Source organism: Petaurus breviceps, unplaced genomic scaffold (genome assembly GCF_028583685.1).
Source record: "Petaurus breviceps papuanus isolate PSGF00001 unplaced genomic scaffold, PetGlider_PUasm1.0 110, whole genome shotgun sequence".
In the NCBI taxonomy this organism is placed as follows: Eukaryota; Metazoa; Chordata; class Mammalia; order Diprotodontia; family Petauridae; genus Petaurus; species Petaurus breviceps.
The window spans coordinates 5,891,304-5,910,436 of record NW_027185597.1 but is presented as its reverse complement, the minus strand read 5'-3'; the positions used below and the strand labels follow the sequence as shown (position 1 = coordinate 5,910,436).

The 19,133-nt window shown below is 37.0% G+C and overlaps 1 protein-coding gene across 8 annotated transcripts in view; it reads left to right on the top strand.

Moving 5' to 3' along the window:
- Positions 1-19,133, top strand: part of LOC138156466 (histone-lysine N-methyltransferase EZH2) — a 108,795-nt gene that overhangs the window by 54,770 nt on the left and 34,892 nt on the right. For 4 of the 8 annotated variants that reach the window (XM_069081930.1, XM_069081938.1, XM_069081961.1 and 1 more), the window contains exon 4: positions 2,069-2,170. In XM_069081930.1, the coding sequence (XP_068938031.1) occupies positions 2,069-2,170 (102 nt within the window). Of the gene's footprint in view, positions 1-2,068; positions 2,198-19,133 lie in introns of all 8 variants that reach the window. The other 4 variants (XM_069081945.1, XM_069081846.1, XM_069081952.1 and 1 more) reach the window with 1 other exon arrangement.

Below are 19,133 nucleotides of genomic sequence, written 5' to 3'. Positions count from 1 at the left end.
AAGGTGGAGAAAATCATTCAACCATTCTGACTGGGTCCACTACAAATTTATGGTATACAACCTCAACTGGGCCTTCACTACCTCTAGGCAATCGCACTATACCTCCCTTTTTACTATCCCATTCTCCACAATGGCACTTCCAAATTTATCCATCTCTCCTCTAATCTCACATGACTTCCCTTACCCCCACTCTCTCAGTTGAGAATCTTGCTTCATGTTTTACAGAAAAAGTTGAAGCTCTTATCAGTGAACTCCCATTGCTCTCCTCTTCATCGTGTATCATTATGTGCCTTCTGCCACTAACTCTTCCTTTAGTTCTGTCTCACATGAAGAAGTGACCTTATTCTTTACCAAGACTAACTCCTCTACCTGCATAAACAGTCCTATTCCATTTCTTCTCCTTCAATTATCTTTGATTTCTCCTTGTCTGCTGACTCCTTCTGTTGTCTGCAAACATTCCCATGTCTCCCCTATCCTTGAAGAACTCGCTTTATTCTTCCATACTCATTAATTTTTCTATATCTCTTCTGTCCTTTATTATTTATTTAGCTAAATTCCTTGTAAAGATGGTCTCCAATAAGTACCTCCATTTTCTCTTCACTGCCTCTTATAATCCAGCTTCTGGCCTCATTATACCACTGAAAATGTTCTCTCCAATGTCACCAGTGATCTCTTTTTTAATCCCAATTCATTTTTACCTCTTTGCAGCTTTTAACACTGTTGATCATTCTTCTCCTTGGTACTCAGTTCCTGTTTTTGGGACACTAGTCTCTCCTGGTTCTCATCTTATATCAATCTCTTTTTCTGAATCCTCATCCACTTGATACCCTCTTAACCACAGGTGTCCCTCAGTGTTCTGTCCTGGGTCCTCTTCTCTTCTCCATCTATATTACTTTACTTCGTGATCTCCCATGGATTTAATTACCATCTCTGTGCTGCTGATTCTCAGATCTACCCATCCTGCTCCAACTTCTGCTGATCTCCAATCTCATATCATTAACTGCCTTTCAGATATCTTCTGTCCAGTGATACTGACTTCCCTACTGTTCTATAAATAGGATACTTCACTTCTTGACTCTTGATATTTTCTCTGGGTATGTTCCCCATACCTGGAATGTTCTCCATCCTCATCTCTACCTCCTGCCTTCCCTGGCTTCTTTTAAGTCCCAGTTAAAATCCCACCTTCAGCAGAACAGCTTTTTCTGACTCCTTTCTAATTCTAGTCAGTTAATAGTCAATAAACATTTAAGCGCCAGATGCTGTGCTAAGCAATAGGGATACAAAAAGAGATAAGATAGTGCCTGCCCTCAAGGCACAATCTAATGGGATGTACAAACAAGCTATATATACAGGATAAATAGGAGAAGGAAGGCATTCTAATACCATCACTCTTTTAATTATTTCCTTTTTAGATATTTAAATATTTCCTGTTTGTGTCATAGGCACTTAATAAATGTTTATGGATTGGCTGATCTTCCATAGATATATTTTCCTGTGGTTATTGTTTAAAAGGAAATCTTTGAAGCACAAATTTTACATGTCTGCCTTGTTCTACTCAAATATTAACAATTTTGACTTGTCAGAAATATGAAAAGTTTTAATTTCAAATGCTACAGTTTCAGCTAAGGTCATTTCATGACAGAGCAAATGTAAATTTTAATCATATGTTTTAATAGTGATGGTGATATTTTGGTAGTCATACAACCAAATTTGAAATAAATAATACCTTTGTAATATATTTTTATTCTGCAACTATATACCAAGAATTTGTACTTCCCTATTTAAGTATAGAACATTTCCTTGTTTTCTGTATTTCTAAAAATAGATTTGCCTTTATATATAGCAAGGAAAATATAGGAAATTTTTTTTCAGAAAATATTCATTTTGTCTATTTTTTCCATCATGAAATACTAGGTATATTGTTTTACTTATATATGTGTCTATGTATTGTAATACATACACACATATTCACATATATATTCAAGAAAATTGCCTTTATGATGGCATTTTAGGAAAATTGCTTCATGACGTGAAATTAATAATCCCTTTCTACCTTTTTTTTTCCAAGAGTATGTTTAATTCTAATCGGCAGAAGATTCTAGAAAGGACAGAAATCTTGAACCAAGAATGGAAACAACGAAGGATACAGCCTGTACACATCATGACTTCTGTGAGCTCATTGCGCGGGACCAGGGAGGTTGGTTAACATGACATGTTGTAGTAATGTCAGCACATTTTGGTTTTACTAGTGGAAAATTGGTTTGAAGTTGTGAGGAAATCACTGACTTTTCAGCATGCTTATCTTTTTGTTATTGGCTTTCTTATATGAAATTATCAGCTGCTATTTAAGTATTTTAAAAATTGAAATATTGAATTTTGGCACCAACATTGGAGTTCTCTTCATAATAAGAAGAATTAACCATTAATTAGCATGAATTGGTCTCATGCTTAGAATTTTTTCTCCCCACATATATGGCTTATGGAATGTTTTGTTAGATATTTTTTTTTGAAGACTCATGTTCTCCTTTCTGTGTTAGAAGTAAGGGCTTTGACTTGGTTGGGCTCTAGCTAGATTTAAATATAAGCAATAGCAATTCTTCCTTCTGAGCTAGGGAATTATTTTGGACAATAAGAGTATTTTTATAATTAAACAAAGAATTAGATTTATTAATTTGGATCAGTATATACTATTGTTAATTTTTTTTTAATGTTGGAAGTTTGAGCAATTCAGACTATCTCTTCTAAGAGAAATAGGCTTTCCTTTCTAGCTCCTAGAAAGAGGTAAAGTCTTCCAGGAAGAGATGAAGTCATTTCTTCTGCATAACTCATGTTCTGATTTCTGGAAATTTTAAAATTGAGAATATCTTTTCTGTCCCCCCATCACCTACCCTCCACCCTCACCCCTACCATGCCAAATTGTAGGGAGAAATTGAAATATGAATTATTTGTTAGCTTTGAAATATAAAAATTATGGTTTAATTTGGATTATTTGCAATGTTTTATCTTTGATGTATTATATTTAAAAGTTTTTGTAAAACAGATTTCATTAGCTAATATTTATTTTTTATATTTTAGATAAAAATGAAACCCTATGCTATTGGGCAATAAATAATCTCTTGGTTTTTGTCAGTTCAAGCAGAATAACTTTTAAAAATTGGGAAATAACCCAGTAAGCATTTAATTTGTTGTGTTTTTTTTACTTCATGGCCTCCATTTCCAAGCAGATACAGAAAGTACTTGAAGGTAATATAGTATAATATAGTATAGTAAAGAAATAAATCCCCAGACTCAGTGACTAAAACTTTTCTCATATAAAACTGTTGAATCAGTCACATTGAACTGTCTCCACCAATAGTTTCTTTGCCCATTAATTTTCCTTTTCCTCCCCTTCAGTGACTTCGGTAAACTGTGCCTAACTAAAGGCAACCTCTGCCCTTTCACATTCTTGTTTTGTGATATTGTATCCTATCTCTAAATGTGTACTGATTTTTTCCACATACCTCTGAAGATTGAAGAAACTGAGCAGATAAAAAGATGGAACAGTCAAAGGCTCCCTTGTGCTGACTCTTGCCCATATATTCTGGGAGGTGCAGTCTTGGCAGAAGCTCAGATTGTACCTGAACTGACACCCAGAGATGTTCTTTATTCACTAGAATTCGAAAAGACCTTTCTAATACCAAGTTCTAGGTGTGCCTCTTATTTAGTACCTACTCAGTGGTAGTTAATGGTAGAGCAGTGCTCTGCTCACTTCTATGTAAACCTTTTATCTTCTGTTCAAGACATTGAGAACATTGAGGTGGATGGCAGAATCATTCCTGTTTTGTAGTAATTTTCACTTTTTCTTCTCTGCTTTGTAAATGAAGATACATTTATATTATCAAAAGATTAGTTAACTTTATTTGAACATTTGCTAGTAATGCCCGAAAAAGATTCTGTCTGATTCAGGTAAAGTGATTTGACAAAGAAAATGACTCTCAAATATTTAGGGTGTTTTGCATTTGAATCCAGAAGGTATGCTTACCAAGATACCCTTAAACTTTTGAGTACTTGAAGATCTTTGACTGCTTCTTTTTTTTTTTAAGCAATTGGGGTTAAATAACTTGCTCAAGGTTACATGGCCAGGTGTTTCTGGGTGGATGCTAAGTGTCTAAGCCCGGATTCGATCTCCCAGGTTATCCCGACACTGGGGCAGGTGCTCTTACTCGCTGTGCTACCTGGCAGCCCCTTGACTGCCTCTTGAAAAAAAAAAATCCTTTTTATTTTTGTGAATTTGACACATCTAGAAATGCAAATATTTCCTTCATAAAAAAGAATAAAAAAAGAAGACTGCCTATGGAACAGTAGTGAATCTTCACTATATTTTTCATATAGTGAAAAATTTCTTCTCATCTTTTAAAAAAATATGTAAAAAAATTTAACTTGTTTTTTCTAATTCTACACTGCTTTTCTGTGACTCTTTCTGAATTTCCTTCTGCATATCTTAAAAAAAAAGATTGATGCAGGGAGGGGCAGTGAATAGAATGTTTTTCTTGGTACAGTGAAGTGCCTATCTGAGATTAGATAGCATAAAATTATCAGTACGGTTTCTTGATTTCCTCAAATTCTGTTTAACAGCACATAAATTGGGATGAAGGAGACAGTGGGATTAATCAGGGTTAGAGTTTGGCAAGATGGGATCTGTGATTGGACAGTGGGGAAGGGGATTCAGGAGTGGGGCAGCTAGGTGGTACAGTGGAATGCCATGTCTGGATTCAGGAAGACCTGAGTTCAAATATGGCCTCAGATACAATCTTTGTGACCCTGTGCAAGTCACTTAACCCTGTTTGCTGAGTAGTGGCTGCTTTACCAAGATGTTGATTTAGGGAGGACAAGAGAGTGTAGCCAGAGCAAGGTTTGGGAATAAACAGAGAAGGAGAGGGAATAAATGTCATAGTGATGATAAAGGGCATAAGAGGAAACATAAAGTCATAGAAAAAAACAGAAAAATAAAAGATTGCACTCTTTTATTAAGAAATTTTTGATTTTATGAACCTTGAAGTGGAATGGGTTTGATAAAGGATATGAACATCTCTATAGTTTTGGTGGAGTGGGGGAGTAGCTTATATTCCTTTAATAGGTCAAGTAACAGGGAAGTTAGAGTATTTGAGGGAACCTTGGTACATACGTCAAAATTCTCTAGTATGAGGACAAGATACGAGTAGGAGGAGAGACTGTGAACTACGTTTGGAACTTGTTGAGGCAGAACATTGTCTAAGAGTCACTAGGGCCTGGATTGAGTGATTAAATTTGGGCACCATGAACCTCAAAGGAGAAGTTGCTTAAAGAAGGTGGGAGGAGAGTCTGGAAGTGGTAATAGGAAAGAAGCAACATTTCAGCTCCCCCACTGCTGCCATTGAATCCAGCTGTGTGAGATGAAGTGTAGCAGGTTCTGGAACAGGTGATAAGCAGAGACATTGTCATAAGGACAAAGCAGGGTCTCACAGAGAGCCAGAGGATGGAAGGAGTGAAAAGAAGTTAGTCAGTTATTTTAATTAAGATGAAAAGAAATTTGTTAATTATGGATTCCAAATGGCATAGCTGAAACAAGAGGGCAGGGGGTAAAGGAAAAGCCAGTTGGGCATGGGAACTGGGTTTGTATATTACCAACAGAGATTTCAGAATCACTGGGATGAGGCCCAATATAAGAGATGGGCATATGCTAACAATCAAGAAGTGAGTCCAGGTAGAGTGATTGCAGACAGATTTATTGAGAGAGGAATGTGAGTAGGCTATCCCTTGAGTTATAGGATCATAGCTTTAGAGCTGGGAAGGACCTCAAAGACCATCTCGTTCAACTTCCTCATTTTTTAGCTGAGGAAACTGTTTTACCTAAGGTCACATAGGCAGTACAAATTAGAGGTGGAAACCAGGGTCTTCAGTTATATTATGTCTTGTGAGATCTCTGGGGGCTTCCTGCAGAGCAGGTGGGAGTAGTTACACATAAGGAAGACTTGGGGTGGGTGGATAGAGATTGCCTCTACTAGAGTAAGCTAGAAGTCCTGTGGGGGAAGTAGGTGGAAGGATTCTTGTCTTCCCACCTGAGAATTTGTGCTTATGATGGCCCTTGAGATCACATTCTCACATATCATAATTTGTTCAGCGAATCTTTGTTTCCTGTTCTTGCTGATAATAAAAGATGTTTTTCTTTCTGTCTGCCGCTTTCTCTATTTCTCTATATAAACATATCTCTATATAGGTGTATCTGTATTTATGTAAATAGATACATCTGTATATGTATATATTTGTAGTTATTGATTTTTTAAAAAAGAAAAACGCATAATCAGACCTACATAGATTATTATTATATAATGACATTTACATTTTAAAGTAACACCTTTAATAATAGCAAGACAACTTTAATTCACAATAAAGGGAACACATGTGTGTGTATGTATGTATGTACATATACATGTACACACATATATAAACATAGGTTGACAGTGTTTTTTTTTTTTTAACAGTAAAGGAGAACTATTCATTCTTGATACAAAACCTCTGGAAACTTTTGCCTGGAAAACTATGGCTTCTTAAAATATGGGTGGTTTGTTGCTATTTTGCCTGAAATTTGTTTGTTAAGATCTGTGTTGTTTTCATTCAAGTGTTTGATATGTGAAGTCAAGCTTTCCAGGTTTCCACTTGGGGAATACGTTCTTATAATCCTACAATGATTTAACTTCTGGCTACACTTCATCATTAGAAGTTCTCAGAACTTTGAACATTCTGCAAAGTTGATCAGTTGCTGAATCTCCATGGAAAAGTAACTTCTGGGTTGCTAATTCTGCAAATATTGTGCTTCCCTTCAGATATCTACTGGAGTAGAATCTGTTGGAGTCTGGTATAGCTCTGGGGTTCTGTACTGCAGTGTTACATTTCTATACCTTTATAGGTATTCTAAAGTCCCATGCAAGTCCACAGTCAACTTAAATACTTCTTTATCACCTATTAACTGATTTTGAGATTTCAAATCTCTATGAAGGACTCTTTTTGAGTGACAAAAGACATTGCTTTGTAAGATTTGGTACAAATAACTTTTAACAAATAAAGAACCCATTTATTGACCAGAAGGGGTAGAATCCAAAGATTTCTTGGAGATCCTTAGGAAGGCATTAAAAAGTGAGCCTGTAGCCTTGTATCTTGCATGAGTGCATTTTGAATAATGACTATGTTAATAGGATGATGAAGCTCTTTGATCAGAGAAATTTCTGGAATTTCAGTACTTGGAGCTTCTTTGTCTTCACTCTTAATTTTCTTCTTAGCTACTTCCTGACCTGTAGTTTTGTGTTGATACTTACATATCTTCTTAGCTTTCTCTCTTTTGTAGTCTTCCAGTGTATTCTGTAGACTCTGAGCAGAACTATACTGGGTAGGCAGTGGCAACTTGTCTTGTATTGGAGCTTGTATTGCTATATGTATTTTGTATATTTTAGATCTTTTTCTTTCTTTGATCTCTTTGGAATATAAGCTTAGATTGTGCTATTACTTTGTTTTTTAGATCTTTTGCTTTAAACAATATTACCATTTCATCCCCATCAAGTTTTACTTTGTATTTTTATGCACAGTTTTGTTCTTTATATATCCTGTTTTGTTTTGTTGAACACAACATCTGTAATATCAGAAGCATTTACATGTTATTATGCCTTTAGATCTTTTGGAGATTGTCCAACTTGATATTTTTGTTGGGCAGCATCTTTAGACTATGTGACGCACACTTTATTATAGCAGTGTATTGATATGTATTGTTTGATTTTAGTATTGCTTTCATGTCATTTTTTTCTTAGTCATTAAAACAAACACTGCCCTCAATCTTTAGAATTTCATGTATCTTACTCTTGACATATTTTGTAGTGTGTCTGTTCTATTTTGTTTAAATACTTTTTTGTGAAAAATGATTGAGGTGCTTTTCCAAATTTTATAAATTTTTTCTCTCATTCATTTTGCCCTCCATTTGTAAGACAGTAGTGAATTTGCATAGTATTTGAGAGCAATTCAAGTTCTTGAGACCTCAGTTTTCTTTATAATTAAAATGAATTTTAAGAACCCTTTCTGCTCATAAAATCTGATTCTGTAGTTGTTTATTTCTTGGGAAGACACTATCACAAATTCAAGGTCACATTTTGTTTTTTGCTCTTTGGGAGGCAGTTGGGGTTAAGTGACTTGGCCAAAGTAAGTGTGTCAATCGTCTCAGGTTGGATTTGAATTCAGGTCCTCCTGACTCCAGGGCCTGTGCACTATTTACTGCGCCACCAAGCTGCCCCTAAGGTCACATTTTAAAACAGATTTACTTAAAAAAAAGTCTGGTGGGCCTCTGACTGATATGAAGAATTTAGTCATTGAAAAAACTTCCTGCCAATATAGAGTTTTAACTATTAACAGTAGGACTCCATAGGACTATATTGTTCCTACAAGATTTCGATTATTTTCTTTAGGTGTCCTCATGTTTACAAGTAAAGCCAAATGAAGACTTAAATGTGCACACACACACACACACACACACACACACACACACACCTTGCTTGGTCAACTCCCTTGTGATGATGCTGATGGTACAGAAGCTGTAACACTAGAAGATAAGATTATAAGATCATAGAGTTAGTGTTGGAGGAGAGGAAAAGATTAATGAACTACATGATTAGCAAGGAACGTAGACTGATCATATATTGAGAATGAGAGACAGAAAGCACGTGGATGGCCCAACTAATACAATGGTGCCATTGAAAGACTAGATGGATGAGAAAGGGTTTATGGGACAAAATAGACAGGGATTGAATAGGAAGACATTGCAGTCTGGATTAGCAAAAGGGATAGCTCTCTGTTGGGCTCATAGACATTTTTTATTAAGAGTCTTCATTGTTTTATTGATCTTTCCCCTTCTGTTTAGGTCTGGGGCTGTGGCTGATCTAATTTACCACCCCTGTCTTCCCAGGTCAAGGGATGTGACTGTCAGATATCACTTTTGCCTACTTTAGGGCTTACTATGATATAATTTGTCATTGTCATTGTCCTTAATTTGTCATTTTTAATTTAATTTTTTCTTACAGGAGTTAAACATGCTGGATAAAGTAGACCTTTTATACTTTCTTAGAGATTGTCACTTCATTAAACAGTCAAAAAGATTGTTTTCTACTTAAACTTGGCATTTCTTTCTATATTATTTTTAACGGATGGTTCTTGCTCTACATCATCTTCATTTTCACTATATTGTTCCATATGAGCTCTCTCATGAGAAATAAAAAAGCATAAAACAAACAGTTGGGCAACCAACTAATCCTTCAGGAGGTCTTACCCTCCCCACCCTGGACTATTGTAATAGCTTTCCTGCCTGCTGTCTCTCCTCTCTGTATTCCATCTTCCATTCAGTTAACAGAGTGACATTCCTAAAGCACAGGTCTGACCGTGTCATTCCCCTGCTCAGTAAGCTTCAGTGGTTCTCATACCTCTAGGATCAGATGCAAACTGCACTGTCATTTAAAGCTCTTCACAACCAGATTCCAGTCTTATCTTCCAAGGCTTACTTTCCATAATAATAATAGCTGACATTTATATATTGTGTGCTATGGGCCAGGCACTGAGTGAAGCACCTACAGTTGTTTTCTCATTTGATATTCAAAACAGCACTGGGAGGTAGGGGGTATATTATTTAATGTATGAGGAAACTTGAGGCAGACAAGTTAAATGACTCATCAAAGGCCACATGGCCAGTAAGTGTTGGAGGCCATGATTGAACTAGGGTGTTCTTGAATCCAGGCCCAGCAGTTTATCCACGGTGCCACCTATGTGTAACTGCTTCATGTATACTCTGGCTCCCTTGCTTGTCCTCTGACATTTCATCTTCTGTCTATGCTTTTGTTCAATTGTCCACCGCTCCATGCCTAAAATGCCCTCTCTCCTTATAGTTACCTTTTAAAATCCCTTTTGTTGTTTAGTTACTGTCATTTATGTCCAAGTCTTTGTGACTCTTTTTTTTGGTGTGGGGCACAGTTTATTGGCAGAAGTACTGGTGTGGTTTGCTATTTCCTTCTCCGGTGCATTTTACAGATGAGGAGCAGGGTGAGTGACTTGCCCAAGGTCACACAGCTAGTAGTGTCTAAGGCTGGATTTCAATTTGTCTTCTGACTGGCACTCTTTCCACTGTGCCACCTAACTGTCCTTCAGAATCTCTAGTTTTCTTTAAAAATAAGCTCAATTGCCACCTCCTACATGATTGTTTTTGAAATTCTCCCAGTTGCTAGTGCCACCCCTCCACCCATTTCTATGTATATTTTTATGTTTTATTGTGTCGTCTTCCACAATAGGTTGTAAGTTTTTGGCAGGGTCTTTTACTTTGGTTTTTGTATACCCAGCACATTGTAGGTTCTTAATAAATGTTTGTTGATTAATTGATGAAAAATCATATTAGTCTGATAGTTCATAAAAATATGGTTATATTACGTGCTGAAAACCTTTCATAAAATACAACTTTCATGTTGAAAACACTAAGAAAGTAGGACTGCAAAGATTTTTGTTTAACATGATAAAACAGTACTGATTTGAAACCAAGAGCTAGCATTATCTGTTTTGAAAAAACAGTCATTCCCAGTAAAGGAGGGCTGCCTCCTGTTGCAGTTATTTTTTTATATGGTTCGGCAATAAAGGAGGAAAAATAAGGGAATCAATATTGGCAGAAATAAATAGATCTTTGTAGGTGATATGATGGAATATTCTAAAAATTTGAGAAATCAACAAAAATTGAGGTAATAAATGGTTTCAAAACAGAAGACCCAGTGAACTCAGATAAAGTACCAGCATGAACAAATGCCTGGAGAAATTGACAGAAAATACTGTTTACAAAACAATATCAATTGTTTTACAAATTTACAATTTACAAAACGGTATTAGTGACAAAAATATCGAGTATTTGAGCATTAATCTAGCATCATCAATGATAAAGTCTACATAGAGGCAACTGTAAAGCAATCTTAACAGAAAAAAAGAATTAACTGGAGAGATCTCTAATATACCTGTCTAGGTTGAAACAATACAGTCAAAATGATAATAATACTACCTTGATTAATATAGCTGATGCATTGCTAAAGAAACTATCAATAGATACTCTGCTGAATTAGATAAAGGGATTACATTTATGTGGAAGAGCAGACAAAATATCATTGGGAATTATGAAAAAGTAAAGTGAGAAAAGGAATTGTATTGCCAGGTTTAAAATTCTACGCAGTGATAATTATCAAATCTATCTGGTATTAGATAAAAGAAAAACGGACTAATGGAACATCATGGTAGTCTAGAATTAGAATCAAAGACCCACATTAGGGGAGTGTTTAATAAATCCAAAGGTTTAAAACACTGGGAAAAGGACATTATTCAATAAATACTGTTGGAAAAATTGGATAGTGTTATGGAAACATATTAAAAACCTCCCTTTTAGTTTCTTTAGAAACAATGAATAATGAGTAAAATTCCTTTCTTAAGCCCTTCCCAGACTTCTGAAAAAAGCCCTATCTGTAGCCTCCTCATCCCCACCCATTGCTCCTTTGATTGTTTATTGTTGTTCAGTTCTTTCAATTGTGACTCTTCATTATCCTGTTTAGGGTTTTCTCAGCAAAGATAGTAGAGTGCTTTTCCATTTCCTTCTCCAGTCTATTTTTCCAGATGAGGAACTGAGGCGAACAGGGTTAAGGGACTTACCCAAGGTCACATAGCTAGTAAGTGTCTGAGGCCAGATTTGAACTCAGGAAAATGAGTCTCCCTGACTCCAGGCCCAGAACTCTATCCTTTGTGTCACCTAGCTGCCCTTTGATTGAAGGGTGGAGCAAAAAACTCCTCCCATGGCTTCCTTTTATAGAGTACTCAAAATCTCAGCCATCATTCATTTCATTTCATTCACTTCATTTGCCACCAGCTGCACTGTTTGGTTTGACTCAATCATCATGATAAAGCCGCTCCTCTTCCCCCCCCCCCCCAATCTTTCAACTTCCTTTTGTCTATTGTCTTCCCTCATTAGATTGACTACCTTTCCCCACCCTCCCACCCCCTCTTATGTGTATCCTCAGCATTTAGCTTAATGCCTGGCAGGTGTCCTAAGGTGGATTGTAGGGGGATGATAGGCTTTTTGGAGGGAAATGAATTAAGAATGATAACCTAAATTAACTCTTATCTAGTACCCATACTTCTTCTAGGAGAAGAGATTAAAATATAAGTGGAAGAGAGGGGATACCAATCTACTGAACAGGCATTTATTCATTAAGCAGCTTCTATTACTGTTAATATTACAGTGGTACTGCTACTACTGCTGCCAAAAAAAGGAGGTCCTTTTCTTTAACTTCTAGTGTAAGGGGAGTGGTCCTGAAGGAAATGGGATGGGCAGCTTAGTAACTCAACTATTCTGGAATGTCAACGAAAACCTAAACTGTATTTTTGCATATTGTCACCTTTTCCTTGTTCAAGATTCTTAAAGTGTTAACTGAAATCTTCTTGGGGCAGAGAATCAATTTGGAGGGTATTAGGGATGGTAAGTAGGAGCTATGCCAGTTAGGACATTTCTTTCTTAGATAATGTTAAATAAAATTGTTGCAATGTAAAGCCAACCATGAGCAGCTTTCCAGAGGACTATTGCTGTGAACAGCTTTCAAGGTTCTGATTACATAGTTACAGACATAAACACACTGTTTATTTAGTAACAGATTAGAGCAAAACATTCACAGAAAATCAAGGTACAGTATTCACAATGTTACAACTTATCAGAGAAAATCAAAATTCACTATGTCACAACTCAACAACTTATCACAAAAAATGGCCACATAGTTTTCACCAAAGTGGTCACATAGTTTTGAACAAAGTACAATCATTTAGTAAATCATAACAAAAGGTCAAAGTCCTCCACCCATGGGGAACACTAAGTTAAAAATCAGTCACTATTCAGTCATCAGTTACTATTCAATCATCAATTACTACTCAGTACCCTCTCAAGGTGTAGTAGGAAATACACAAGCCACCCATCCCTAGGTCACTGGTAAATTAAAATTTCAGTTACTATTCAATACCCACAGAGAGGTCTTTTTATCTTGACTTGCCAGGCTTTCAGCTCTCATGGCTCCTCTTCCATGGTACCAGCTTCTGCCAGAATCTAATCAACTGCCACCTGAGTTCAAAGGCAGACCGCTCCCAGCTTCTTGTCTAGCTCTTTGTGCAGTTCATGCTCCACATTGGAGTTCAGTGTCCAGTCCATCTCAAATCCTTCAGAGTTTCTGTTCCTGGGAAGTCAAGGCTTAACAAAGCCACAAACAGACAAAGAACTGACACCACAGTCATGCTTCCTCTGGCAGCTCCTCAGCAGCTCTAGCTGGCCCTCGGAAGTCTTCAGCAGAAGTTTCAGCTGGTTTCCAGAATCAAAATCACTTCATCCAGGTTCCCAAAATAAAAATCATTCTCTCTAGCCTGGGCCTCTCTTCCTTATCCTCCAGAACCTGGCTCCAAGATCTTATATACCTATTAGCTCCTCCCTATTCTGCCCCTTCCTGTTATGTCTGCAATAGGGGTGGATACCTTTTGTTTCTTAACAGACACTTGATCTAATTAATTTCAAACTAGGTGCTAAGTATCTGTTAGCTTTGCCAATACAAAGGGATCAAATTACATTACTGTTAAGTTCAGTCACAAGCATCAGTCACATTCATACTATGTCACAGGCACTGTGTTAAGTGCTAAGGGCACTAAGGAAGGAAAATACCAACCTCTGCTGTCAAAGAGCTCACAGTTTCATGAGGGAGGGAGAGAACATGTGAACAACTATATAAAAACAAGATGTATACAAGATAAATTGGAGATAATCTTTGAGGGAAGGCACTAAGTTTAAGATGGAGCAAGGCTTCTTGTAGAAGGTGGAACTTTAGCTGAGATTAGAAGAAAGCCAGAGATCCCTGACCACAAAGTGGAAATGAAGCTGGAGAGCATTTCAGATTTGGGGGACCCCTAATGAAAATGTCCAGAGTTGAGAGATGGAGTGTCATGTGAGACTTGGCCCAAAAATACAGTCTGATATTAGCAGCACTGTATTTTCTTTGACAATCTCATGGCAAAATAAGGGGTTAGATTGACATCTTGAACCATATGCTGTAATTTCTAGTATGATAATGATCTAACAGAAGACCTAATATATTTAACAAATAGGAGTAATGATGTGTTCTCTGCAGTTGTGGAGAGAAGGAAAATGTCTTTTGGACAAATGGACAGAATGATAGGTGACAAAATAGATAATGTTGTTATATTTAGAAAAAGAAATTTGACCACAAAAAACAACACACAAAATGTAAAATAAAACAGATTGGGTAAATATTTGATAAAAATATTATGTAAACCTTTAAGGAACTGACACAAATTTGTAAGATCGATCAGTTATTCAGTGGATGTTATCAAAGAATTCAGTGAAGATAAAGAAATTGTCAATGACTACCTTAAAACATTTTCATACTCTTTAGTAATTAGAGCAATTAAAATGAAAATAACTGAATTTTTATTCATTAATTTGTCAAACACAGTAAATACAATAATTTAATTTTGGTTGGGCTGTGGACAAATTGGCAAACTATTACAGTTTTATGGGACTTTGAATTGGTTCAGGCTTTTTGGAAAACAGTAGAGTAACATGCAGTAAAACTTAATATAATCATGTCCTTTGACACAGTTATCTTCCCACCATTAAATCCTAAAGTTGTTATTAAAAGGAAAAAAAAAACTCCCTCCCCCCAAATATTTACTGAAGCTTTATATATTGTATCAGTGAACTAGAAACAGAACAATCACCCATATGTGCATTTATTGGCAAATTGTCAAATAAATTGTTTTATGGTAATGTTATGCTATAAGAAATGACAAATATGAATAGAATAGCCAGAGTGAAGAAAGCAGAATCAGATCAAAACTGCACACATTATGAAAGAACAACACAGTAAAATCTGAAAAAAATATACACAGAAGAGAGAAAATGGGGACATTGTAGAGTTAAAATACCCTTTAAAAACAAATTTTAAATAATTTGGTATTTATGATTTAATTGAAATTTTTTTTAAATTTGAATGTTTTTGTTGGTGGTGGACAGGGTCAAAGTAAAAATGGTAAAAATCCTAAAGGGATGTAAGAAATTTGTCAGTAAACTCATGGCTTTTAATGTATTCTAACTCAATAGCTTAAATTTTTTAAGATCTAGGATAGTAATTAGTGGTTTCTTTAGTGACTCAATTAAGACTAAAAGGTCTGCTTTATCTTTTCTTAATTAGAATAATGTTTTTTCAATGGCCCTTAAATTACTGTTTTTGAAATGGAGAATTTATGTTGAAATAAAATTTCTGAGGCGAGGTTGAAATCAACTAATGGGCAGTAATATTTTCCTACTCTTTGTGACCACATTTGGGGTTTTCTTGGCAAAGATACTGAAATGGTTTGCTATTACCTTCTTAGCATTTTACAGATGAGGAAACTGAGGCAAAACAGTTATGTGATTTGCCAGTTGCCTCCCAGCTAGTGTCTGAAGTTGGATTTGAACTTAGGTCTTCCTGACTCCAGACTGGACACTATCCACAGCACCACCTAGTTGCCCCGTTAATAAAACTATACAGATTTCTTATCCATCTACTCTTTTGAGTCAGTGAAGATTTTTAAGAATTATGATAATTATTTTGTGATTCATAGGATGAGTAGATTTTTTTTCTTTTAGGCTGAGAAGTTCAAGTGTTTCTCTTATAAAGACCACAACCTTGAGATCTACCTTTCCCCTTCAGTCTGGTACCCATTTTTCCATGGGTTCCTTCAACCTAACATATTCAGTCAGGTGGTTAGAGGGAAAAATGACTCAGTTTGTAGAAAAAGTATAGTATAACATGTATACAGTTACAGAAATCATATGTATACATTCTTGTTTTTCTGTCAAATTGAATTTAAGATAGTGATTAAATTTTTAGTCATCTCGAGGTTCACTTTCTGCATTTCTTCTTGCTTCTGACCCTCATCATAGATAAAAGCTCTTGTTGATGAAGCAAAGTCCTTTTTTCTTTATCTCCCTGAGGTCCTGCTGCTCACAGAAATTTTTCTGCCTTGCTTTCACACTAGTCTTTGACTGTCCTCCTTTCGGTTAGCATATATATACATATATATTTCTTTCTTATTCCTCCTGCAGCTCTACTAGCCTGCATCAGATAAGCTTGCTTTCAGGATGTCCTCTCTCTCTCTCTCCCCCCCTCCCCCCCCCTCTCTCTCCCCTCTCCCCCTCTCTCTGCCCTGCCTGAGCAGGGATGGTAGGGCATTTGGGGTTAAGTGACTTGCCCAAGGTCACACAGCTAGTAAGTATGTCAAGTGTCTGAGGCCGCATTTGACCGCAGGTCCTTCTGACTCCAGGGCCAGTGCTTTATTCACTGTGCCACCTTGCCGCCCTAAAGAACCTGCAGGATGTCCAGTTTCTTAAGCACTTTCCTATTGTTTTCCTCCCTACCTTTAAAAAAAAATCTGGGTCCCCTGCTTGCAGTACTCAGATTTCCTGGTTTTCTGATTTTCTTCCCTGTTACTTCTGAGAACATGGCTACTTTGACATGACAACCAAATATTTTTAAGGTACTTTGTACTGTATGTGGCAGGCACTGTTCTAAGCTGGGGATGCAAATAGGCAAAAAGATAGTCCCTGTCCTTATTACAATCAATTGGGGGTGGGAGAAACCTGGAAACAAGTACATACAAAGCAAGCTATTAACAGAGGGTAGGCACTTAAAACTAAGAGGGGTTAGGGAAGGCTTCATGTAGAAGGTAGGAGTTTAGTTGGAACTTAAAGGCAGGGAGGTTGGCAGTTAGAGTGAGGAGGGAAAGCATTCCAGGCCTAGGGAATAGCCAGAGAAAATGCCTGGAACCTATTGATGGAGTGTCTTGTTCATGAAATAGTCAGACAGTATTACTGAATCTAAGAGTACATGGAGGGGATGAAGATATAAAAAGACTGGAAAGGTGGGAAGAGTCTAGGTTATGAAGGACTTTGAATTCCAGTGAGCATTTTATATTTGCTTCTGGAGGCAATAGGAAGCCACTTGGAGTTTGTTGAAAAGGAGGAGAGACATGATCAGACTTTACACTTTAGGAAAGTTACTTTAGTGGCTTAAAGGAGGATGGATTATAGTGGAGAGAGACTTGAGGCAGACTGACCCACCAGCAGGTTATTGGAGTAATCAAGGGATGAGGTGATGAGGGCCTGCACTAGAGTGAGAGATATAAAATTTATCTAATTTATAGGTTCAGATGTTAGTGTTGTATTAGATGGTAGAATCAGGTTCCAAAAAGCATGCTGGAGTGATGAGTGGAAACAACATGAAAATGATAGGAATAAATATACAGTCCTACATTTAGGTTAAAAAAGTCATTTGTACAAGTACTGGGGAAGCATAAACATAATTTAATTTTAGTTTATTGTATTGGGGCAATGCAGGGTAGCCTACTTCGAGGAAAGAGTGTTAAGAGTTTGGAAAAAACAAAAACCAAACCAAACTAAAACCTAATCTGATCTCAGTCTCCATTAATAGAAGTGTAGGAGAATGAGGATTGTCCTCTGTACTAGGGTGTATTTTGTTTACTTATGAGCATCATTTTAAAAGAAGGGGAGGTCACAATTGACAAGGTGCTTAGGTAAGATAATTAGCATTGTGAGGAATGGCAAAACTGTCATGAAAAATAGTTTAAAGATCAGAAGATGTTTAACTGGAGAAAGAAATGTCTTAGAACTTGAAAACTGTTGTCAGATATTTCAAAGGTGGCCTGGGGGGCAGAACTAAGGCAGAACTAACCACATAAGAGGATTTTTGACCCAACATAAGGAAAGTCTTTCTGATTATTGGATGTCCAAAAATGGAAGGGATTACTTCATGAAGGAGGGAATTTTCTGTCACTGGAAATAGTTAAGCAAAGGAGTAATATTTGGGGATATGGAAAGGGTTCATTTATTGGGTGGGAGGGCCCTCTGAGTTTCTGATTCTTCTGGAATCTTACGGGTTTTAAAAAGTTTATGTCTTGGGGGAACCAGGCATAGATTCTTTTGGTCTTCGGCCCAAGGACCAAAAAGGCTTTTAGGCCTTTGAAAAGACTTCTGGATCATGTGATAAATGGGCTACTAGACATTTTCTCTGATCCCCTTGCTTTCTCAAACACCTTCAAAACAAGTTACAAGTGAGAGATTAAGAAGCTTTCGCTGTTTCCATGATTTTGGACACCCAGAATCCAAAAGAAAGTTAAAAAAGCAAATAAGCCCATGAGCTGTCATCTATGCTGAACTCACTTAGCACTTCTCCCTGACACTGCCAACAAAATCCAACCCCACATCCCAGTTTCCCTTTCCTCTTTTTTAGCACGCCAGACCACCAAGGTTCTCAGGTACCACACAACAATGTTGCTTTCAGGCAGCATTCTGTACTGCAAAATATTTCTGTAGGAAAGCCAGGAAAAGAGAGGGAAGGGGACAGGACATGTGTCTGGGCTTAAAATAGAGTTCAACACCACATTTCCCCCTAAGCCTCAGAGACCCAGACTTACAAAAATCTTCCTGACAGCACCAGTGTGGTAGCTCTCTGAACTATTGCTTTCAGGTCAGAGAACTGAGGAATAGAGGGAATGGGACAAGACACTGGCTATAAGACATTCCACTAATCTACTAGTCCTGGAGAAAAGTGCTCAGCACCCAAGTGGGGCCTATTCTGTCTACCCCAAAATTAGTGAATGTAGAGACCTAGACTACATTTATCTAGTGTGAGATGAGGTTTAGATGCTTTGAGATTCAGCCTCCAAAGAAACCATTGTCAAAGGTGGGGCAAGTCAGAGGCTCAGAAAGTGAGTAATAGGGGAAAAATAGGGGGGAAAAGGCCGAAATTATCCAAGATCTCAGGAAGAGGAGAATTCAAAGGCCTTAAATATAATAAGCAGATAAATTAACTAGGAAATCATTAATACCGTGTTTCCCCGATAAGAAGACCTATCCCGAAAATAAGCCCTCCCCTTACTGTGTAAGATTCCTCTAAAATAAGCCCTCCCCCCAAAATAAGCCCTATTGAGATTGCTACTGTAGTGAAGGTGATCCCCTG